Source organism: Protopterus annectens, chromosome 16.part0 (genome assembly GCF_019279795.1).
Source record: "Protopterus annectens isolate FY-2018-M chromosome 16.part0, PAN1.0, whole genome shotgun sequence".
In the NCBI taxonomy this organism is placed as follows: Eukaryota; Metazoa; Chordata; order Ceratodontiformes; family Protopteridae; genus Protopterus; species Protopterus annectens.
Window position 1 is genome coordinate 554587058 of NC_056750.1, and position 23838 is coordinate 554610895.

Sequence of the window (23838 nt, forward strand, 5' to 3'; positions counted from 1 at the left end):
TCGTACCTATCTGCCAAGAAAGGATAAGGATTTTGAGAATAGGCTATGTGAAATAGTCACTTTATGATAGCAAATGCATTATTGAAGAATCCATGTCTTTTAGCAGATAGACTCATTTATTGTGTACTGATGTCACAAAAGTGGTCCCTTAGTGTGTATGTCTGGACTGTGTGAGTTCTTCTGTCATTGGGGAGAGTCTTGATCTGACCTCTTTCTATTCCTGACGATCATCAAATGCATCAACTTATTTTCCCAGATGCCTACTCCAAGAAAATGTTTCATGGATGTTTTTGTCCAGAAATAGCCAATACTCCTTATTTGCCACCCCCCCACACACACACACCCCATCATGACCATTGCCTCATTTCGATTTTCATGTAGAAAGGCAGGCAAAACAAGCCCAGAGTCATTTTTATGGGCCCATTATGACTTTGAGTCTGGTTTCCTATGCTTTGGCCACATCTTCTGGAGAAGCCTGTGTGAGGCCCTTCAGAATCCTGCAGACCCAGCTGTCTTGCAAGCCTTACATGGGTGTTCACTCAATTCAGCTAACTCCATAGTTCCACCGGTTCCAGTAATGACCACATAGGGTAGTCCAGATCCTTAATATCTGCGTAGAGACCGCTGTTCTAGAGAAACATAAGACTAAATGGGGACACTTTACTATTTGGGTACATCGAGAGGCCTAGATCCATTATGGCTCCTGTGTCTGCTATTTTAAATGACCTTTCTTGAAATTTTTGATTCAGGACTAAGTTATTTCTCTGTCTGAATACAGCTTGCTTAACTTTTACTATGGCTCCAATAATTCATCTTTAGCTTCTTTTAAGGTTTGTAAGTTTATTCTAAGAGTTACCTTTGACCTCCAGGCACTTGTAAAAGACTCTGTTCCTCTCTAAAATTTGCATTTCATCCTTGAGAAGTTGGCCTTACCTCCTAAATTTGATGTGAAATTTCTGACTTGGAAGACAGTTTTTCTAGTGGGCATTACATCTGCTAGATGATTTTTTGAGTTATAGATCTGCATAAAGCTTCCTTACCTAATCTTTCAGAAGGATAAAATATCATTGCAAAAAAACTCTTCCTGTATGCCTGGTAGGTACTGAAACAAGCATCAGTTAGTTTGCCTGTACTCTGTAACTGTTTCAGTTGATGTGAATACTTATCACACTGTAAGATGTACAACAGACAGCTAAGATATTAAGTTAAGGATGGACCTGCTCAGACAAATCTGCCAGTATGGCAAGTACATAACTTTTATTTCTTTCCTATTGCATTAATATGTACTGGTGTGTTGCAGGGAAAACATTGAGCCTAATGAATGCAAAAGAAGGGTAAATATGATACCATAAGCAATGTGTTCATATTCTCTGCCCCCCCAATCCATTTATGCCCTCCAGCAAACTCAGACACAGGAGACAACATCACGTATTCACTCTCTTGGCATGTAGTAGCCACACTGCCCGTATTTCTTTCCATAGCAGAAATCTGTTTAAAGGGGTATAATTACTAATAGTCTTTTAAATATCTGAGTATCTGCTGAAAAATTTCTAGTTCCTTATTAAAAGACAGTTATTTGTTTGCATTGCGAGCTTGTTTGCCATTCTTAAGATTCTTTGCACTGTTAAGTTTTTTACACTGAATGAATTACAGTAAGGTCTTTAACCGACTCTAGGATCTTCAGTGCTGCATGGTCATGGTATCCTTGGTACCCTGACTAATTGATTTAGGATCATCTTACTGATTGTTTTGGAGGCAAACCCTTTATTGATTTAAGGATTTTCACATCATTGTAATTAAAGCATATCATGGACCATGCCCTTGTAATATCTGTATTATTCTACTTGAACCACTTTTATTTGTAATAGTTGTTGCCATCAGTCAAGTTGTGACAGTCCCTACTCCGGGCCAGTAATCAAGAAGCTTTAGTCCTCACCAGTGAGGGATGGCCACTAGGAACAAAAATGGATTCACAGTATTTCCAGATGCAACTCTCTGCACCAAGTGCAATTTCTCTTAAGAGTACACAGGGAACACACTCACGTCCTGGGGCTTGGTTTCCTTCTCTCTCACCAGGCCTCAAATAAGACCCCACACTGACCACAGCTGTAGAGTTGAGTCCTCAGCCAAGTGTTCCAAGCCAAGTCCTCAGCCAAGTGTTCCAAGCCAAGTCCTCATCCACCCTCTCTGAAACCAGTGGTTTGTGTCCATGCCCCCAAGTAGCTGACATGCACCTTTGAGATTTGATTTTCACACAAACACACACACACACACACACACACCTGGGAAAGGCTGGCACAGATCTACCAGCTATGCCCCCCCCCCTGCCCAGACTATAAGGTAGATTCACTACCACCAGCCGTCTAGTTTGTCTGTTACAAGGGTGCCCAGTTATACTGAGTGAAATTAATCCTAATACAAATGGTAGTGTGCTGACTAAACACCAAGGATTTCAGGAGTGGCCACAATGTCACTAAATAAATACAAGTACTCCTGAAGGTTAAAATATTCTCTAGAAGACCAGCCACAATGAAAAGTATAAATATATTTAATAATAAATAAAATAGATAACATGAAAATATAACTATTTACAATAAGTGCCGGAGTTTCATTCACAGGATATATTAAAAAGTAACACAGATGAATAGATTCACACAGATACAGAAAAACAGTAATTAACTGATCTCGCTATATTTTCCTGACTGATCTAAAGAACTACTATTCCGTGGTTACTTACTAAAGCAAGGCAAGATGAAGTGTGTTAAGTTGCTTACTACAGCAAAATAAGATGAAGTGTGAGGTTGTGTGAGATATCTGTTCGAGATCTTTCCTATCCTGTTCCAGAAGTCAAAGTGCTGCTGCGAGAGTTCCATCACATATCTCTCACTAATATCTAAATAACCATTTCAGTGCTGGTTATACAGTGTCATCACATCTGATCACCTAGCTGTGGTACAATACACAGTCAGAGCTTTGCCAAGATCTTTTTCAGCATCTGAAAGCTATAAAACAATTTCAACAACTTCTACCCTTCCAGGTTAGCAATTCACCCCCCCCCCCCAAAGGACAATACAGTAAGATTCCTAGTCCTGGTTTTCCCAAACATTTTTGTCTCTGGCTGCCATCAGACCTGTAAGATAACATCTTCATGGCCTAAACCAACCCATTTCATGTTCAACCTATGTTTCAAAATTAGCTGGACTGAGATTAAATGTATATGCTTTAACAGAGAATTCTGGAAGGGAAGAGGTTAGTTGTAATAATACTGTCTGACATACATGTATGTCTCTCTTCTGTCCAGCAGACCCACTGTTGATGCATTTTTAACACAAGCATCTGTATAAATCAGTGTGATAGTCAAATTACATAACATTCTTTACAAAAAACTCCAGTTAGCTATGCTGGCATATGTTACATTTGCACTGCCCTAGTCTCCCTGGCACAGATGGCAATACTTCATATCACACAAGCAACTGTAGGGATTTTTTAGTTTGTGACTTTACTGTTCTGCCAGTTCATCTTTTTTAATGAAGAAGTGCGCACCTTTTGCACCTCTGCCAGATAACTGCCTTGCAGGGCTTATCTTTTTTTATTTTATTTTTTTGTGAACAGACACTGATTAAGCCAAATGCTAGCATTGCTATTCCTTTTCTTCTTGGTAATTACCTTTAACAGAAGATATTAACCCCTTTTCATGTTCCATAAGCTGTCAAACTGGGGTCATTTGTAATTCCTTGGACACATAGCTGCCCTCACTAATGTTTAGCTAGTAGAGTTAAAAGTCATTCTTAAAAATGTTAACAGCCTGATTAACAGATGGTACCAGACTGAGACCTATTAGCTAGAAGAGGATTATGACGTAATGGCTGTTGCTGAATCATGTCACAGACAGGTACCGTCTTCCCACCATGTAATTTGGAAAGAAAAATACCATCTTGCCAACCATGTAAGCTGGAAATAATTACAACATAGTCATAAGTAGTAATTCTTCTCAGGATTCTGTCAGAGAATAGGGTGCCAGACAGTGTGTTTGTCCCATCCATTTGCATTCTAGAGGCTCAACTTGATATGAAGTTTGTCAGATATGATGAGGGTACTTCAAAATGTCTTCTAGTTTAACTGTTGTTATGTAGTCATATCAGCTTATAAGTTGGAGTGGATCACATTCCATTCTTGTTTTCAGCTAACTTCTTTCAAGAAGTCTTGTGAAGTATTCTTATATATCATAGCATGAACAATGTGAACACTCCTAGGGAGTTTTAGTTTGAATTCGCAAAGACTTCGCAAAACTGATGTCTGTCATATCTCCTTCTACAGCATAACTCAGCTCATCCTAGACTTTATCTTACTCGAACCTACTGTTGGCAACAATCTACTGCTAGATATAGTGATGTCCAACAGGTCTTGGTTGAACAATAGTACTAGGACCTCTCAGAACTTTTGTCCAGTATTCATCACCTGGTCCTTTAAGCAAACCAAAGCCAAACCTTATCTACCTTATATGACGATCATTTCTTGAAACAGTGGAAACACCCTTATCTTTTGGAAATGAGCAGCATCAATTGGGAGCCATGATTAAATGAAAAATACACGGTCAGGGCTTTTGACTGCTTTTTGGGTTTTCCCATGTAAAAAAAGGAAGGGTTGTGTAACAAAATCCTTTGCTGACCACTGGTCTTAATGAGTAGGTTGGGGTAAAGAGTAGGGCTTGGAAGAAGTGGAAGATATCCAAGGATATGGAGCAGAAAGAAAAAATGACCTGATTTTTTTAGGAATTCAGTTTTAGCTGTGCTAGTATTGGTATTGCAGTTCCATCACTGTTTGCGGAATGTTTGTTATTTTTTTTAAATGCATTTATTAACTGTGTAAACCCACTGGACTTGTGTCCCTTATCAGAGGCAACCTGAGAGCACTAAGTGACTTTCTCAGAGTCTTGACAGTAGGCAAACAGAGGTAGAAAAATCAAACCCTGTACCACACAAGATAACATTTACTGTAGTTCCTCTGATTTCATTTTTTTTCAGTCACTTAGAGCAGCAAGTATTCTGAAGTACTGCTAACTTTGAGAAATGCAGAGAAAAATGTCGACACATTTTTTCAGTGGCACTGTTTTATTTGCACTGTGGAATAAAGAAGTATTTTGGAAAAAGCTGCAGAATCAGATCAGTATGAGAGCTCCAACTTGGGGATAGAGCAAATTAAGTAATAGTCACCACATGGAATGATGCAGGGATTATAGTATACTGTGGAATATAAAATTATGGCAACTTTTTTTTTTCTGACCATACTGGTTCTTCAATAATTACATATTAAACTAGCTTGACAAGACTTAGTGTAATGTTTAATTTGGAAGATATTTATGGTTAAAAGATCCATAGACATGCTAGGTGAAGAACTCTTATGACAAGTAAATGTAAAATTAAGTCTGTCATTTCAACTATGGGAAAGATTAGCTGGCTACTCTGAAGTGAAAGGTGGTATGGCTTTGTAGAAAGTTATTCATATTCTCCATATTTAAATTAGTTTAAGGATGGAAGAGCAAATCTATACTTCAGAAACCTGAGGGATGGCTTAGTCCTTGGTATCCAAAACCATGTTGGCAAACACAGCAGGACAGGTGCAGTATGCACTGCATCCCAAACTGCTCTATAAACTGGCTATGGCATAGGTTACCAGCGAAACATGTCTGCTGTTGGAGTACCTGATTCCTAGATTGGTTACGCAGCTACCAAGCACTATGCATAGATTCAGACAAGCCTCCTGAGCACAAAGTTCCAGGTGAAATCATCTATCAGAAATGGCTGAGTTAGTAGCAACTCTGTGTTCCTGGTTTCCATGAGCCATGAGTATATGCAGTCATTCTGGCATTACAAAACTTCATGTTGCATATCACACAAGCTACACAGAACATTATAAAACTTTTTCACCAAGTGCAGCACCGGGGAAGTGTGATATTTTCAGCAAATATTCCACCACTGCTGATCAAGCTGGCAATCCCACAGATGAATATGTCATGTATTTTGTCTCCTTTTCAAGTAAAAATGTTTGAGCTGCTTTAGTCTCCCCTCATATGTCATACCATCTGTTCCCTGCAACATCTCTGTTTGCTGCACACCGTCTCCAGCAGCGACTCCCCTTTTCCTGTAAGACCTTCAGAACTACATGTAGTACTTCATTTGTGGCCTAAAGTGTTGCCTGATAAATGCAGTAGTATCACCTTCAGTGTTTAGGTTCAACCAACCCCCAAGATGGCTACAAATGCCCTTCAAGAGTTTGAAATGCTTTCACTTTTTGCCTCGTTGTCTAGGTCATCTGTAATGATAACCTGCTAAATCTTTTCCTAGGTTTGTCTTTCTCTTCAAGTTCAAAATGTATCCCCCTGAGTTGTCTTTCTGTAGTTAAATTGCCATGCATTTGGAAGAGTGAAAGTGATGCTGCTATGTTTTGTACCTTGCTACCATTCACTTTCTGCCCTTTGTGTGTGCTTGCTTCATCTCTCACCATCCCAACTTTTAGATTCCACTTGAATGTGACATAGTTTACTGAGCATGCCATGTTATGAAGTTTTTCAAGTTCTTGAAAGAGTAAAGCAGGTAAATGGAGAGCATAGAAAGTAGTGTTCAGGAACTAAAACCCATGCTATTAAAATGGAAACTGACACATCTGGTTTTATGAAAACCAATCCACAATTCCACGCAAATGCAAGCTTCTTGTACTAGATAAAATATCACAACAAAGCTTTCGGATTAAATAATCATTCATCAGTGTTACAAATACAAAAGTTCAATACTCAATAAGTACACATCTAAAACAATCACATGACACAACCATCCTATCACAACAAATCAAATAAAAAATGAATATTCAGCAGCAAAATTTAAATATCCTTCATTAAAGGCATATAGAGAATAAAAAACAATGCAAGACTAATGTTACAAAAACATACTGCATTGTATGTATATCTCACTTACATTCATATCTACATGCAAATATAGCTTTTCTAAATAAATATGTATATATGAATGTAAGTGAGATATATATACAATGTAGCATGTTTTTGTAATGGTCTTGCATTGTTTTTTATTCTCTATATGCCTTTAATGAAGGATATTTAAATTTTGCTGCTGAATATTCATTTTTTATTTTTTTGTGATTCGATGGCTGTGTCATGTGATTGTTTTAGATGTGTACTTATTGAGTATTGAACTTTTGTATTTGTAACACTGATGAAGGATTTTTTAATCCGAAAGCTTTGTTGTGATATTTTATCTAGTAAAAGAAGCTTGCATTTGCGTTTGTGTGGAATTGTGGATTTGTTTTTCGTTTGGACTGTTTGTTGAGCACATCCCACTTTACCAAGTTGCTTGCCTTTGCTTTTCATTACATCTGGTTTTATCCCAGATGGATTGTAGTAAGGAAAAATGGAAGAGCTGTTGAGTATTTATGAAAAACAAATGCAAAACAAACTGCTTTGTATAATTATAAATGTGTACATTTCTTCAAACAAGGTTTTTGAGAAGGTCACAAGAAGCCTCTATAAGGATAGGTTGCATTTGAGAGTTGTAAGTAATCTTGATGTCTGTTGTATGGATATGAAACTTCTTTGCTTTTGTATTTCCTTTTAAAATGAGACAGAGGCCAAAGTGGTTCACTGTACTATATATCTCATAATTTAAAGCTATCTTTATGCTTGCCATCATTTCTAATTTGTATTATGGAATTACTGAATTTAAACGTTTTTGCATTTTTTGGCATTCAACATTTTTTTTGTTTTTGTTTTGTTTTGCAGCTGCCATTAATTTGGTGAAGTTAAAACTCTTTAGACATTATTATGTTATGGTAAGTAGAACTTCTGATTATTGTATTCAGTAATAAATAAGTAGATGACAGTATGTCAGCTCAGATGGCATATAGAGCTAGTTTCTCAAATGCCTGCTAGAGCAGCTGGGGGAGGGAGGCGAAATGTGAAGAGGCCATGCCTGTTTTGTCAGTCCTTGGAGAAGTGCTTAGGGTGATATGCTGGATATATGCAATGCCGTTATATGAGGCCATAACTAATCAACCAAACCTATTCCTCAACAATAGCTATGGTAGCTATCTGGCACATGCTTTCCATTGAACCTCTTTTGGCTGTGGCGAAGTATCTAACTCACTGCAAGTTAAAGTTAATCTGTAATGTGCTGAAAGCAACCAATTAAAAACATGGTGACACTAGATACTTCTTACGATTGGTGGTCTCAATGCTAGAAACAATTTATTCTTGCAAGTCAGTAGTAGCATGGCATGTCTTCCAAGAACTAGACAGTGGACAGTACAGTTGCATGTAGTTGCCCAAGAATAAGACCCACATTTTTGAAGAATAGTATCAGACGTGAACAGTTAGATTGCAGGCTTGACCATCTGCTGCCTTAGTTGTTTTTTTCTCATTATCAACCTCCTGTTTCTGACTTTCATGCCATGATTTGAACTTTTTCATGCTCTTGACAATAATAGCGCTTTCTTTTCTTGATTTTACTGTAGTTTCATCTGCTTTTTCTTGTTTAAACTATCTTTATACCATAGCTATGCTGAAGAAAACAGTGTACCGATTCCTTCAAGTGCAATTGTTAGTTACTTTTACCTGATTTTCTTCATAGATAAGAAGGTCTAGCCATGTGGCCTCATGAGAGTACAGGAGTGTCTTAGGAGAGTTGCTGTGCACCCTTTGGGCTCGAGTCTTTCAACAACACGTTTTAGTTTTTTTCCCTGCCCTACCTCAGTGCAAGTGCTTTGGTAGGTGAAAAGATCTCTTTGTCTTTTTATGTAAGGCAGTCTGAACGCGAGAGCTCCCAGTCCTACATTTCTTTTCTAGGCCTTAGCATTCCTCTTCAGGAGCTAAAAAGATGACCAAAAAGTACTGCTCCTTTTTCAGGCAAGAATCTTAAGCACTAATAATTGTCTTTTTGTAGTTATTTGAAGGAGCTCAAATATAGGTCTGTCTGTCTCATAGTAAGCCAATAATTTCGCACAAGTCTAAAAACTTTGCCAGCATGGGAATTAAGAAAGGAGATTTTACCAACAGTAAGGAGGGGTCTAGAACATATTGGTGGAAAATAGCAAAAGAACCAAGGTACTGGGAGTTAATAATTAAGGAAGGAAAGGTAATTGAGTGAGGCCAAGAAGTTTGGCCTGCAGGTTAGAGACTGCCTTTTCCAAACAGAGATTGATAACTGAATATGTACAAAGTGAAAAGGTATATGAGAGTGTTAAATGAAAGACCAGCTGTGATAGAGTTTTTAGCTGAGTCTAGCACAGAAGCTGCTGTTAACAAGACAAATGATAATTTACAGGGAATATATAAAATTGCATGATAACTAAGAATCCATCGGAGAAGTAAAATATTTGGAGGAGAGAATGGAAAGGCATTTGACAAAGAAACAATGTGCAGGCATGTGCATGGCTCTCAGCTGTGCAGTAGTGTCCATAATGTTTAGGATTTTTGCATGGATGTGTTTGCATATGTATTGTTATACTCTAAACAAATTTCAGGGTATTTTCCTTGGGTAGCCAGCAAGTACCGGAGGTAATGGGAAGGAGGGATGTAATTGGGAACATATTTTGTGAGAATGTAACAAGAAGGCAGATTGTAAAAATTCCCTACAGAGGCAGACTTCTGGGTATGGCTACAAGAGACTAGGCATCCAGTAAGACAGCTCCCTGCTGAACAATACAAAAAAAAGAAGAAAAAGTGGTGGTCAGTATAAAAGAAAAGAAAACAGAAATTTAAATATATGCCACCAAGTTAACTGAACCAGCATAAAAATTGTGCAGGAAATCATCCCAAAAAAGCAATAAAGTCGTCAAACGTCCAAGGAAGAAGGAGAGCACAAGAAAATATGTGGAACAGTAGCCACTGCAAAGGAGAATCAAAGTGGAATACCCATCGAGCATGAGGATAAGTAAAAATGTATGCAAACGGTTTCAAGTTAAGCGGCACATTGGCAGATTATATTTTGTTGAATGACAAAAGGTTACAAGAGATGGGAGAATTGTTCTCAAATTACACAGATACTCTGTCAGAGCTCAAGGAATCAGAGCTACAGATTAAATAAAAACTGTTCAGTTAGATGCACATTATGAAGACTTGCAGACTAAATAAATGAACTAGAGGATTGTACCAGTAGAGAGAACTTTACATTTGGGGATCACTGAAACAGTGCAGGGCAAAGATTGCCTGGAATTCATGAAAGACTGCATAGAGAGGGAGCACAGGATCACTACATCTACTAGAGCACAGTTTAAACAGAATACTTGTCCACCAATAATAAAATTTCAAGTGTATAGACAAAAAGAAGAGAAGCTATCTAAACTGTGGAAAAAAGGCCTTGGTTTAAAAGTGGAAATTAAGAATCTGTGTGGATAATGATTTTTCCTTGCATTTTACTTTACAGGTGTCAAAACATATCTGGATCCAGGGCTAGCCAAGGAAGAAATTGACAATAGAAGACAAGAAATGTTACAGAGAGGTAATTCAGCATCAGGCAGTAGATCTCCAAAGAATAGGACAGAGGATTCTAGAAAGAAACTTCAAGTAAACATTCCATGAAAGCCATTTTTCATGTTTCAAAAGAATATGTGCGAGAGGGAAAAGGTGATGAAAACCTTTAGCAGAAAGATTTTGAAAGCAGCAAGAGACAATTGAAGAGCAGAAAAAATAGAGGAGGACTGGGAAATAGGAAAGAAGGTATAGCTGCCTGATGTATGATAGGGCAGAGAGATGAACTCTTAGAAGGACCAGTAGCAAAAACAATCACAGCAGTCAGGTAGTGGAAAAAGTTTTATTTTAACCTTTTTTCTGTAGGTTTTTAATGAGTTTTATGGGGTGGATCACCTGGTGGTAGTCATTGGTGGTTTAGCTGGTATTCATCACTACCTAATTGCTGGGGAATTTGTTGTTAATGGTGAATCTGTGCAGCCATTATGCCAGTATTGTGGTAACAACTCTAAGAGCAATTGGAAACATTAAGAATAGGGCACTGGCCTTGAAAATAACTAGAACTAGTCACCTGGCAGGCAAGTATAAAACTGTAATATGCTATAACACAAAGTTTGTAACTGCTTTGTCAAAGTAGTGTCCACTCGCCCAATCAAGGGGAAATCCATAATATTAATATTTAATGTTTTTAAAAATGTAACTAATATTGGAGACTGGAAACTGGTTAGCTATAACATGAAATAATAGTAAATAAGGGCCCTCCAAAAATGAAGTTATACAACACATTAACGACTGGGGTAAAATATAGGGGGGTTCTTATTTGAAGGTGGAACCAGGTGGAGGAGCAGCATGACAGACAGCCCTATCAGTAGAAAGAAGGTATGACTAGTGAGACATCCGTCGAAATGAGGGAAGTGACTTGAGAGCACATGGAAAAAAGGCCCTAAAGGTGACACTTTGTACAGGTTAAGTCTAGAATGGGGAAGAAAGACCATTTGTACATCTATGGCAAATAAGCACGAGTAAGATTATAAATTATAAGCTGAGATGTAGAAGTGGCTGCAAAAGGAAATGGGCAATAGTAACAGTAAACACCTTGTACAAAGATTCCCAGTCCATGAAGGGGTAGGAGCTAAGAAGCACAAAAAGAGAGACTAGGGGAACACAAATACTTGCCACCACCAGAGAAGCAAGTCTAAGGTAATTGGCAGCTTAGGGTATGGCTCGTCAGCAAGGAAAAATAACCAAGTGAAGAAAAAGAGCAGGAAGATACAGTATAATAAAGGTTGAGAGAGTGTAAGCTCCAAAGGTGGAAGCTAAACAAGAGAAGAGCAAATTGTGTTAATTTTTTGAAGGTTGGGGGTGTTATTTAGTGTCAGTCAAAAAATGCAAGACAAATCAGGAAGAGAGGAGGAAGGAGTTTAAAGACAAGCGCATCAAAATGAGGGCTACTGGCAGATTCAGAAATACATAGGAATAAGAAACTTAAAAACAATGAAAGACAAAATGAGAGGAATTATTTAGAAATTACCTTAAGTTTACTAAATTGGAATGTGAATAGACTAATGAATAATAAGTAAATGGATAGAGTTTTGGCCTGTCTATAAAGAGTGGAGCCCATATAGTATTTTTACAGTTGCATCTAAATAATATGGTGCACCTAGAATTTGTTAAAAAGGCTAACAGGAAGGGATGCTACATAGGTTTGCAGATAGAAAAGAGGGGAGAGGAGATAATCTTTATAAAAAAGGAACAGGCATTCAAATAGAGGAAGAAATTATAGATAAAGAAGGGTAGATATGTAGCTGTTAAAGGGAGTTGGAAAAGTTAGACTCGGATTGGCATCAATATACTTTCCACGCAGGTCGACCATACAAAATATAAAACTGATCTTAGCAGATATATTAGCCTTTAGGCAACGTATATTACTAATGGCAGGGGACTGGAATGTAGTGGTGTTATGTGCATGATGTATCTGAGGGACCACATTACAGGAATTTTCCACATAAGGGAAACTTCTTGAATAAATATTGTCAAGTATTTGGTTTAGTAGACACAGCCCAGATACTGCAGGATAAATTTGAATATACTCACTACTTTAGAAGGCACAATACCTGGACAAGATTAGGTATATAATGAGGGAACATCAAGCAGACATTTGCAAATTTCTTACTCACCCACTTAACCATTTCATGCCACACAACTGTTCTGATGAGTTTACAATCCCAAACCTGTCTAATGCGAAAGGCATGGACATTTTCTGATGTACTTCACCAAAGTGAGAGTTTTCAAGGAATTGTTAGACCAAAGCCATGCAAGAAAACCCTAAATTCAGCATAGAAATTTGGGAAGTCCATGAAGGGTGGAATACATTTAAAGAAAGGATTAGAATAAAGATATGACAGGACACAAGATGTGGTCCCAGTCCAGGAACAAGTAGATGAGGGTAAAAAAAAAAAAAAACACTTGAACTGCAAGAAAAGAGGGTAATATTTGAAAACAGGACCAGGTAATTACAACCAATAAGCAAGTGGTGGAACATTTTGGCAACATTAATGACAGTAGAACTGCAGCAATTAAACAAAACTGTTTTGACCATTCTTTCAAAAGTACTAAACTGTTTGCACCATGTCTGAAGCAGCAAAAGGTGTAATAACCCAAATGACAAAATGTAGGGTTTTAGTAGAGTAAATTAGAAAGGGAACCGGCAAAAATGTAAAAGTTTTCTATGGACTGTTATAGGAAACTGATTTAAAGGATGTAGAAATAGGGGCTAGAATTAAGGGAATTAAAATCATATTTAAATGGTTTGAAACTATCTGAGTTATGGGGGAAAGAGAAACAGCTTTTAATGAAACCTGTACTAACCAAGGAGATTGAGGAGGTTATTAGACGTATGAAAGTAGTAAAGACATTGGACTCTGATGGAATTTCAACTGAAATGTGGAAAAGACAGAAAATACAAATAATAAAGATATTGTGAATGTTATTCAGAAAGGATGTGGTGAGATGTTTGTATGACCAAAAGAAGGGAAAGACCCATGAAACCTGGGATGTATAGACTTAAATCAATTTTGAAGCATGACTGTAAAGGTTTTGCTGAAGTATTGTCAGAGAGTTGTGGAGTTATTAAAATGAATAATTGAAATGGATCAGTGTAGGTTTGTACACAGAAGGCAAACTTTTGGCAACATATTAAAAACCATATTGATAAAGATTGATGCAGAAGTGATAAGGCAGCCCTCTGATGATAGGCCTAGATGCCAAGAAGGCATTTGAGAGCCGTTTTTCATTTAAACATTAACGTAATTTGATTTTCCACAAAGCTGTATTAGATTAATGGTCAAACTTTACAAGGATAAAATTTAACTAGGAAATTTTCATGGAGGTAACACTTGTGTGGGACAAGTCAAGGGTGCCCCTTACCCCCCCCCTTCTGTTTGTGATGTATGTGGAACCACTAGCAGTGGAAATAACAGTCTGAAGTAAGACTATGCAGGTGGAATGATTTTAAATGAAAAATTAGTGCTCTTCACAGATATTATCCCATACATTACAACCGTAGAAGCAGAATTACTGAAGGAGTCAGAAATGTTAAACAACTATAACAAACTAGCAGGATAAACGATAAATATGGAGAAAACAAAAGCAATCTCAGTTAAACAACTCATGGCCTAGTACAGGAGTCCCCCCTGGCTTTGTGGTCAGTGTAGAGTAGAATATCTAGGAATATGGCCAACATATAATTCCCAAGGATATGCAGAGGGAACTCCACTCTCAATAACAAGCAAGTTAAGGCAATGAACATTGAAACAAGCCATCAAGATGTGTATAGTACCTTTGGTGTTTTGTTGCACGAGGCTACATTTTCTTTCCAAGTGAGGAGATGCGGCAAGTCTTATAAGGGGAAATGAAAAAAATATGGGATTGTAGTAAAGTAAGGGTAAGGATGGAAGCTTTCCAACTATTAGTAGTCCAAGGAGGGAGTAGCCTTACCAGATTTGTAACAATACTTTCAAGCTATCTAGTTAAGTTTATTCTGTCTATTACAAAGTAACACATACAAAATGAAATGGAACACAATGTTGTTGAGCAAAGAAAGAATAATAAGGGAAGAATATAAAAGGTTTTGGAAAGCGCTACAGAGAACAGGAGAGGAATGCTGACAATTGTTTACATAAAAAAAATGCTTCTGATTGTTAATAGACAAATACAGGAAAGGACAAGAAGGATAGTGCCCATAAGGTTTAGGGAGAAAATAGGACAAGAGAGTGGAGAAGGAGAAATTGTGGGGAAAAAAGGACAGGCAGCCTAAATATTGGGAACAAATGAATAGCAAACGAGGCTGGAACAAATGGGAAAGAGGTCAAAAGACTGTTTAATCTCCATCCATGAGAACAGTTAATATATGCGGGATTAATAGTAGGAAAAATAATGAAAAGATGGACTGCTAACACAAAGGCTCAGCCAGCGTTTATACAGTATGTATTATAAAAGCAAGGTCAGGGCAAGAAAAAGACTACTTTCAATATGAGGGATAAAGTGAGTTAAAGGTGCCAAATAAATGCATATTATTAAACAAGATTTGTCAGGTAACTGAAAGGCAGTCACAGGCAATGGTAAGAAATATGGATAACCCCACAATATGTGAATATTTATTTAAAAAACAGCTTTATTGAATTATCAGTTGTGACACAGGTAGACTTGCATTTATATGAAAGTAATCAAACTATATTAACATGTTCATATTTACAATCAATATACATCATCCCCCATACAAAACACTTCACCACACCCTGAACACTACACCCTTTAACAACTCCCAACCTAAAAGCTATAGATACTACTCCTCCACAGCTGTACTTACTACTCCTATACATACCCCTCTACCTAAACTTATAAGATGTACTCCCCACAGCATACCCAACCTCTAAAACTAGTATTACACTTACTATCTTATCTCTACTCCTGCTCTCCATCCTCTCCTCCTACCACACAAAATATTATATCAGCACCACAACACAATGGCAAACAGACTTCACAGCCAATTCCATAAAACTAAGAAATTTCCCTATATCACCATCCGACCTCACCTCCTCCCAACCTATTTCATACTTTTATAATAAACCAGCAACTTAAACCAACCCTCACTCTTCCCAAAAACAAACCAGAATACTACACAAACTTAAACTCTGCCTACACGTACTCCAAAAACGCTCCTGCTGTGGAGACATACACCCTAATGCAGGTCCCAACTCATCAAGCACAACTAACTTAAATCAGACAAATGTTCTATACCTGAGACCTACCTCTTTTCTCCTCCTCTTAAACATAAATGTAAGAAGTATTCTTAACAAAAATCAGGACCTACATGCCCTGCTAGCCTTATACAAACCGGAGATAGCTGTGTTAACTGAAACTTAGCTTAAGCCAGAACATCACAATAATGAGATTACTCCCCCTGGATACAATATTATATGTAATGACAGAGCAGGGAAAAAAGGAGGAGGCACAACCATAGTTTTCCAAAATCATCTCACTATAGAACAATTTGAGTGCAATTGCCAAGAAATCAAAGATATAGAACTACTATTTGCTAAAGTAAAACTAAACTCCAGAAAAGATATAATTATTGCAGGTGGCTATATCCCACCAGGCAATAACATTACTGCAATGGAAAGCCTGCTATACTGGATGTCTACTTCCCTTACACAGGAAACCATACTACTAGCAGACTTTAATATTGATTGGGCTGACTGCTCCAGTCACAACCCCTCCACCCATATCAACCTACATGGATTTACCCAAATTATATCTACCCCCACTAGAATTGACAAGACATCCAAATGACGGTCCATCTTAGACTGGATATTGCTATCAGACCCCAATCTCACACAACAGTCAGGCTGTCTCCCAGACAGTCTGAGTGACCATCAAGCAACCTGCCTTATTAGGAACAGATCCCACCACACCACCCACCCCACTCTAAGGGTAGTACGGAACAAAAAGAACTTCAAAGCTAATGACCTAGTCAGTGCACTAAGATTCAGTAACTGGACTCCCCTAACTCACCTACCTCTAGATGAAGCCATGCAGTACTTGAACTCAACTTTCCTTAAAATCCTAAATGAGCATGCACCATCCAGAACCATTAGAGTCAAAACTAACTACGCCCCTTGGCTAAAAAAAAGAGACAAAAACTATAATGAAAGATGGGGACAAAGCCTGCTTACAATTTCATAAACACAAAACCACTTCTGTGAAACAAAACTATTTAGAACTTTGCAACAAAGCCAAAAATCAGATTAAACTAGATAAAGCTAATTATAAAACCATGCAAGAAAAAATTTGCTCATAACCCTCAAAAATTCTGGGCCACAATAAATAGTTTACTGCACCCTGGAAAATCTACCACCCCTACCCCTGTATTACCAAATAACCAAGATAATACTGCCACACAATTCAACAAATTCTTTACTGAAGCAATCCAAACCCTAGCCAACACCCAAAATTGTACTACCAACCCCATACCAAAACTCACCCATGCCCACCATTCCTGTAGCTTTTCCCTGCACCCAGTGTCTACTAAAACTATTACTAAACTCCTGAAAAAAATTAAACCAACCACACTAGCAGCAGACAAACTTCCAGCTGACTTCCTTCAGATAACAGCTGAGGCCATAACCTATCCCATATCTATTCTCATAAACAGGTCAGTATCTGAATGCACAGTACCCACCTTGGGGAAAGTATCACATATTATTCCACTCCACAAAGGAGGTAAATCCCTAAAGCTCACCAACTACCGCCCAGTAGCAATTCTGTCACCTTTATCAAAAATAGTAGAGAGAATAGTTCACTCTCAACTAATGCAGTACCTCCTGAAAAATAACCTACTATCTAATTCTCAGCATGCTTTAGACCTTCCCATAGCACCACCACAGCACTACTCTCATTTACCAACATAGTCAATCACCATAGAAACAATGGACTATTCGCATCCTCCATATATCTAGACTTATCTAAAGCTTTCGACATGGTAAAACATAGCATGCTTCTTGAAATGCTATCTACCCTTAACATAAACTCTTCCACTGTATCATGGTTTAGTAACTACCTATCAGGCCGTCAGCAAGCAGTGCTATGGCAGGACCAGTTGTCCTCCCTATTAAAAGTATGCATAGGTGTCCCTCAAGGATCCATTCTTGGTCCATTGCTGTTCTCCCTATTTACAAACCAGATGGCTGCATCCTCACTTGCTGCCACAGTAGTGCAATAGGCAGACACCACCATTATATGTGCCGCCCCTACGGTAAATGAACTGCAAACTATAACTCAAAAGAACTTTGCTTTAGGTGAAGCATGGTTCGCCAACATCAAACTTCTTAATCCCAAAAAACAACCTAATTCTATTTGGCCCTGGTAGACCTCCTCATCTAAGCAGTGATTTCACCATAATCTCCAAAGATAACATCAAAATCACCCCAACAACCCACACAAAACAGCTAGGGGTAGTAATCGATAACCTCAGATTTGACATTCACATAGCCCAAACAATCAAGAAGGTAAACAAAAAGCTGGGTGTCCTTTATAGAAGCAAACAGTTCTTGACCAAGAATACCAAATCCACAATTGCAAGAACTCATCTCTTATCCATCCTCCTTTATGCCTGCCCTATACTGACAAATCTTTGCCACAACAAACTTAAAATGGAATTTTCTTATAACAAGATTGCCAAGTTCACATCTGAGGCCTCGCATAGATCTCATCACGGTCTTACCCTGAAACAGCTTAATTGGCTTGAGTTGCCCCAACTACTGCTACTTTATCAACTCTCAACATCACACAAACTTTACTACATGCCTGACAAAACCCCAGCACTGCAGTATCTAATTCAGCCCTACACAACCACCAGAACCTTAAGCTCTAGTAACCAAAACCTTATAAATGTCATCAAACACAAAAATGATGCCGGTAAGTCTCTTTTGCCTGCACTATAGCCAGAATTTGGAACAAACTCCCAAACCACATAACTTCTACAACCTCTGCCTTCCAATTTAAAAAAAACTCTTCAAAACCCACTATTCAAACAACTGGCTTTGCTGTTGTGTCTCCCCAGGTTAAACCGCACCATTGCACTCTTGCATGATTTCTTCTGCTTAGGATCACCTGTTTCTTCCTCTGTTTACCCAGGTATATCTGTTCTACCCCAAACATAAGGGCTTTTCAGAAAGAACTCCTATACTGCATATAATCCTTACAACAAGAAATTGTTAAACTCTATTACATGCTGAAATGTAGTCTTGTAATGTACTGTATATATGCCTGTCGACAACAATTTGTTAATATCTGCATATTGCATGCTGAAATGTATTCTTAGATGTAAGCTCAAATCCTCACTTATGTACTGTACTGTACTGTATTTGGAGCTTATCTCCCCAGGCCTCTGCTGAAAATGGACCTGTGTCCAGTCAGACTTTCCCGGTTATCAAGTGTAAAATAAATAAATAAAAAATCATATGTGTTGGTTTAATTATACTGTATAGAACAATATCACTTAGTGTTCACTTCCTGCTTTCTATTTATCTGCATTCCTCTTCCAAAACATTTTTCTGCATATATTGTTCCCACAGTTTCAATTTTTTGTATGTAATTTACTCCTACCCTTTTTTAAAGAATATACTTCTGTTATTTTATCTGTTACAACATTCAGTAATGCAATTATGGTTGGTTTAGACTTCAGTTTCCATTTTCTAGTAATTTTCTGTTTTGGCAGTCACCAAAATTAAATGTAAAAAGACCTTACTATGTCTAGGAAATTCATATCTGATATCCCATTTCAAAAATGTAATTTCCTTAGTTACGCTCATTTACTCACCAGGTATTCCTGACAATGTATTCTGCAAGGATATTTTAGAGCTACACAGTTAATATAAATGCAGGGTAATGAAGTAAAGATGTAACACTGGAGCTTCATGTTCTGCTAGTTTTGTTATAGTCTTCCATATACTCTGTTTCCTGTTTCTTCCACACTATGCCTACAACATTGCCATCTAACTGAGGAAAACTTCTTTGAAGTCTGTTTGGTGTATAAAAATACCTGTGCAAACACTTCCTAGCAAAAATCCTAAATCATCTAAATTTTTTTTTTGCATATTTGAGAGCCATACACATGTCCAGCCATTGTTTATTTGTAAATTGCTTATCTTATCTAATCTGTTTTACCAATCTTTTCTAGCCTCCTCCAATTAATTCCTGTAATTATAGTGCAATATTTTGTTTGCCCTACTGATTATCCATTTTTAAACAGCAGCTTCTTTGCTAGATACAGTTAAAAACTCAACCAGTGTGGATCTTTCATTTAGGATTCCCCTATCCTTTTCTATTTCCCTATACTCTGATATTCCCTGAAAGGGAAGGCAGTCTCTAGCCTGAAGTCCAAATGTCTTTCTGGCCTCTTCCTATTTTACCTTTTCTTATCTAATTATTTTTCGTAGTATTTGGTTTCTTTGCCTGCTTCCTCCAGTAAATTCCAGACCCCTCTTACCTGTTCTCTGTATCCTTAATTGCAGTCATCCCTGTCATCAGAATCTCCTTTCTCCATTCCCGTGTTGGCTTCATTTTTGGTAATACTTTCTGCTACTTCATGAATATAATATTCTGTATGACTGTTATTCTCCTTAAGGAGCTGAATCCAAAATCCTGTTCTCTCCTTATTTCTTGAATTTCCCCCTGCTTCATCATCATCCCTTTCCACTTTGAATTATAGCATTGTGTTTGTCTTATTTATAAGAACCTTAACTGTTTAGCTCTAAAATACCCCTTCAAGTCATGTAATCCTAAATCTTCTTCTATTGGAAAGTTCTTCTATTGGAAAGATCATCTTATCCCACTGTAGTCTTGCCTTCTTCCCTTCCCTGATAAAATCCTTCAACGCCCTATTAATTACCATTAGCAACTTCTCTGGTTGAAAAAAAATTTGACTGACCTGTGTATAAACCTAAAGGGAATAAACACATTTTTACTGCTTGTGTTTTGCTATCCATATCCATAGGAAAGAACTTCCAGTTTCTCAGTTTTTGAATTATCTTTTGTTTTCTCTCTTGTTCTAAACAATCTTTTGTTTTCTCTTTTGTTCTAAACAATCTTTTTAGTCTCTTCCTATGTATCTTTAACTGCCATAACAGAATCCTTTTAGACTATACTCCTAAATACTTAATTTTATCATGTCTCCATAAATATGGGTTTTCCTGAACCAATCCATGTGTGGGTACATAATTTACAGCTGTAGCCTTTCTTTTATCTTCATTACTTTTAGTTGCGTGAGTTTCCTCCGGGTGCTCCGGTTTCCTCCCACATCCCAAAGACATGCTGTAGGTGGATTGGACACTCTAAACTGGCCCTAGGCATGAGTGTGTGTGTGCCTTCTGTGGAAGGTTAGGCGTCGGGCAGGCAACTCGACACCGTAAAACTCCACTGCCAATCATGAGCGGACAAGTGATCCGCAGTGGTGACCCCTAACTGGGAAAAGCCGAAAGAAGAAGAATTTTATATTCTCAAAAAAAAGCGGAACTGTCTCAGAATGTTCCACAACCCTGAGATGTCCTCTTCTGTCTCTCTGAGATACAAAATGATTTCTACAAATAAAGCCAGATTTTCTTGAATATCATTCTAGTTATATCCTTAAATTTCTGAGTCAGTTATTTTTTGGCCAGTGGTTCTAAATATAGTGCAAATTGCAAAGGGGAAAGAGGATACCTTGTCTGTTTCTTCTATTCAAACACAACTTATCAGAGAGGAACCCTCCCGCTTTGATGTTTGCCTCAGATCCCTCATATATCTTTCAAATTAACATTATTATATCAGGAAATGCAGAAATTTCCATTGTTGTACTCACAAACTCCACCTTACTCTGTTTGAATGCTTTCTCTGCATCAAGACCCACGATCAGCAGCTTGTCAAATGTTTGTTTCCCCTCCACAAAACCACATTGATCCATATCTATCAAATTTGGCAACACGTTTGCTATTTTATTATTATATTTTTTTTAGCTATTATAGATGTAAACACTTAATAATCATGGTTTAAAACTGAAGTGGGCCTATATAAAGCTGGATCTAATGGATTTTTACTGTCTCTAGGTACCCACCACAACTTTTTCCAGGATGTTGGTTCTTCCCCTCATTTTAAAATACTTTTAAACAAAAACTTTCACATCTTTATAACTCTCTTCCCTCCTAGCTTCCAAACTTCCGCCGAAATACCATACATGTGTGGAGACTTTCTTGCAGATTGGTTATATATCAAAACTTTTATCTCATCTCCTCCTATCTTAATTGTTCAGCCTCATCTACCTCTTACCTTGGCATTTTTAAGTATTCCATAAATATTTCCATTTGTGCTTTTTTCTCAATTTCCCCACATCTCTACTTTTGAGAAATGTTCATAAAATTTATGAAATGTCTTTAATATTCATTATATTTCTTGTTATGGACCTAAGTTTGGCCATACCCCTTTCTGCTTGGTTACCTAAGTTATTGCAACAAACATTTTTGTGCTCTGGAGTTGTCAAAAAAAGTTGCTTAGCAGCAATCTTTCTAAGCTCATGCGTATTACCCAGGTACTTCCTTATTTTCTCTGTAGCTGTCTGCAATTGCGCTACCTCTTATTGTGTGAATTCTCCTTATTGTGTAATACTGTAAACTTTGTCAACCTCTGCAAATAATTCTTATTTCTTAACCAGATTTCTTATTCTTTTATTTCTACCTTATTTTTAAACTCCACATTCATTTTATCCCACTCAGCTGTAACTACTGGAGTACTTTCTACCTTCCCTAGTAACTCCTGAATAATTTCTACTACCCATTTCTTAAATTCCTCTCTTTTTAACAAGTATGTGAGGAAATGCCAGTGTCGCATCTTTACTTCATTTTCCTTTGTATTTATATTGGTAATTATTGATTCATGATCTGAAATAGTTATGGGATTTCTGTCAAAAAGTTCTCAATTAAATGGACATGTTCCTGTGAAATACAATTTCTGTCTAGTGTAGCCCAGTTATTGTACCTTGGGGAATAATCTGTAAATTCTTTCAGAAATCATACTACTGAATTCATGTCTACCATATAAAATGTTTTCATAAATTTCTTCTCTTTATTATATTTTCCCTTGTAGGACCCCCCCCCCCTGTTTGCAAATCAAATTCCATTCCCTACCTACAAGTCATTTTCCCTGCAGAAAGATGATTATTTCTCCCAGAATTTTTTCAAACTCTATACTAGGAATTTGTCAGAGTATAAATACATGCCAGCATAATCATCATTCCTTGCCACTAGCCCCATAGTACCACAAATCTGCCATTTATTTTCTTTTTTCCCCTCTTCTATCACTATTGGAGCTCCTGTAGCAATTTTTTTTCCTTTGTTTCTAATATTCTGCTGAAAATCCATCCTGAAATCCTTTCTTTATCAAATTGTCTCCTGTAGCCTAGCTGTTGTGCTCTGCATTTCTTAATCCGAGTAAATATTCTTTCCTTTTTCTCTGTGTCAAACCATTCACACATTATAATAATGGTAACACTTTCCATATTATTTTGAAGTTATTATTCCTACCTATTGTATAGGACAGCTTTTATAAATGTCTGTTTGCAGCTTTTATGATACATGCACCCACTAATGTTTGGCAGGTTAATCCTCATACATGTTTTCTTATCAACAAAATTGCAGCCTACGTCATATTTGCAACTCTTTTTGGTTTAGTAAAAACCCTCAAAAAAAAAAACACAAACAATCATGCCCCCAGAACACTTTAACTTAATACAAACACACAAAACTATGTACATTTTCAAATAATGAAGTTTAACCCTCCTAATGGGATTAATTGTCCCAAATAAACAGCTGCAAGCATAGGCTTTAATTACCCTAAAGCTGAGGTCATCCATGTTATGATGCATGTTAATTCTCTGCTTTTACTTAAACTAATTGATGTCGCTTCTTTTTTGTCTTTCTTCCCCTCTCAGATATGAAAAGAAACTTGCATGCTTTCAGAAAACATTAACTTTTAGTCTCAAAGAAGCCAGAGTTGTGGATTTTTATTGCCTTATCAGCTTGTTTCCATAGAAACATAAGAGAAAAATGTAGTCTAAAGACAAGTTGAAAGCATTTCATTGTATTGTCTTATTTACTTGGTTTCCCTTAAAAGTTATTAGGTTAAGCTAATGGTCTTTATCTAGACATTCATTACGCACAGGTAAGAGAAAATGTATCAGCTGTGCATATATTGTGATCTGTGCATTTTGCACCCCATCCCCCACCCAAGGTTGCTGCCTGTTGACATTACACATGCATTTGTCTATCCTTTATTTT

The 23838-nt window shown here is 37.4% G+C and overlaps 1 protein-coding gene across 1 annotated transcript in view; it reads left to right on the top strand.

The window, feature by feature from the left end:
* Positions 1-23838, top strand: part of LOC122790620 (protein GPR107-like) — a 377399-nt gene that overhangs the window by 20105 nt on the left and 333456 nt on the right. The window contains exon 2 of the mRNA XM_044058145.1: positions 7790-7839. Coding sequence (XP_043914080.1) covers positions 7790-7839 — 50 coding nt within the window. The remainder of the gene's footprint in view (positions 1-7789; positions 7840-23838) is intronic.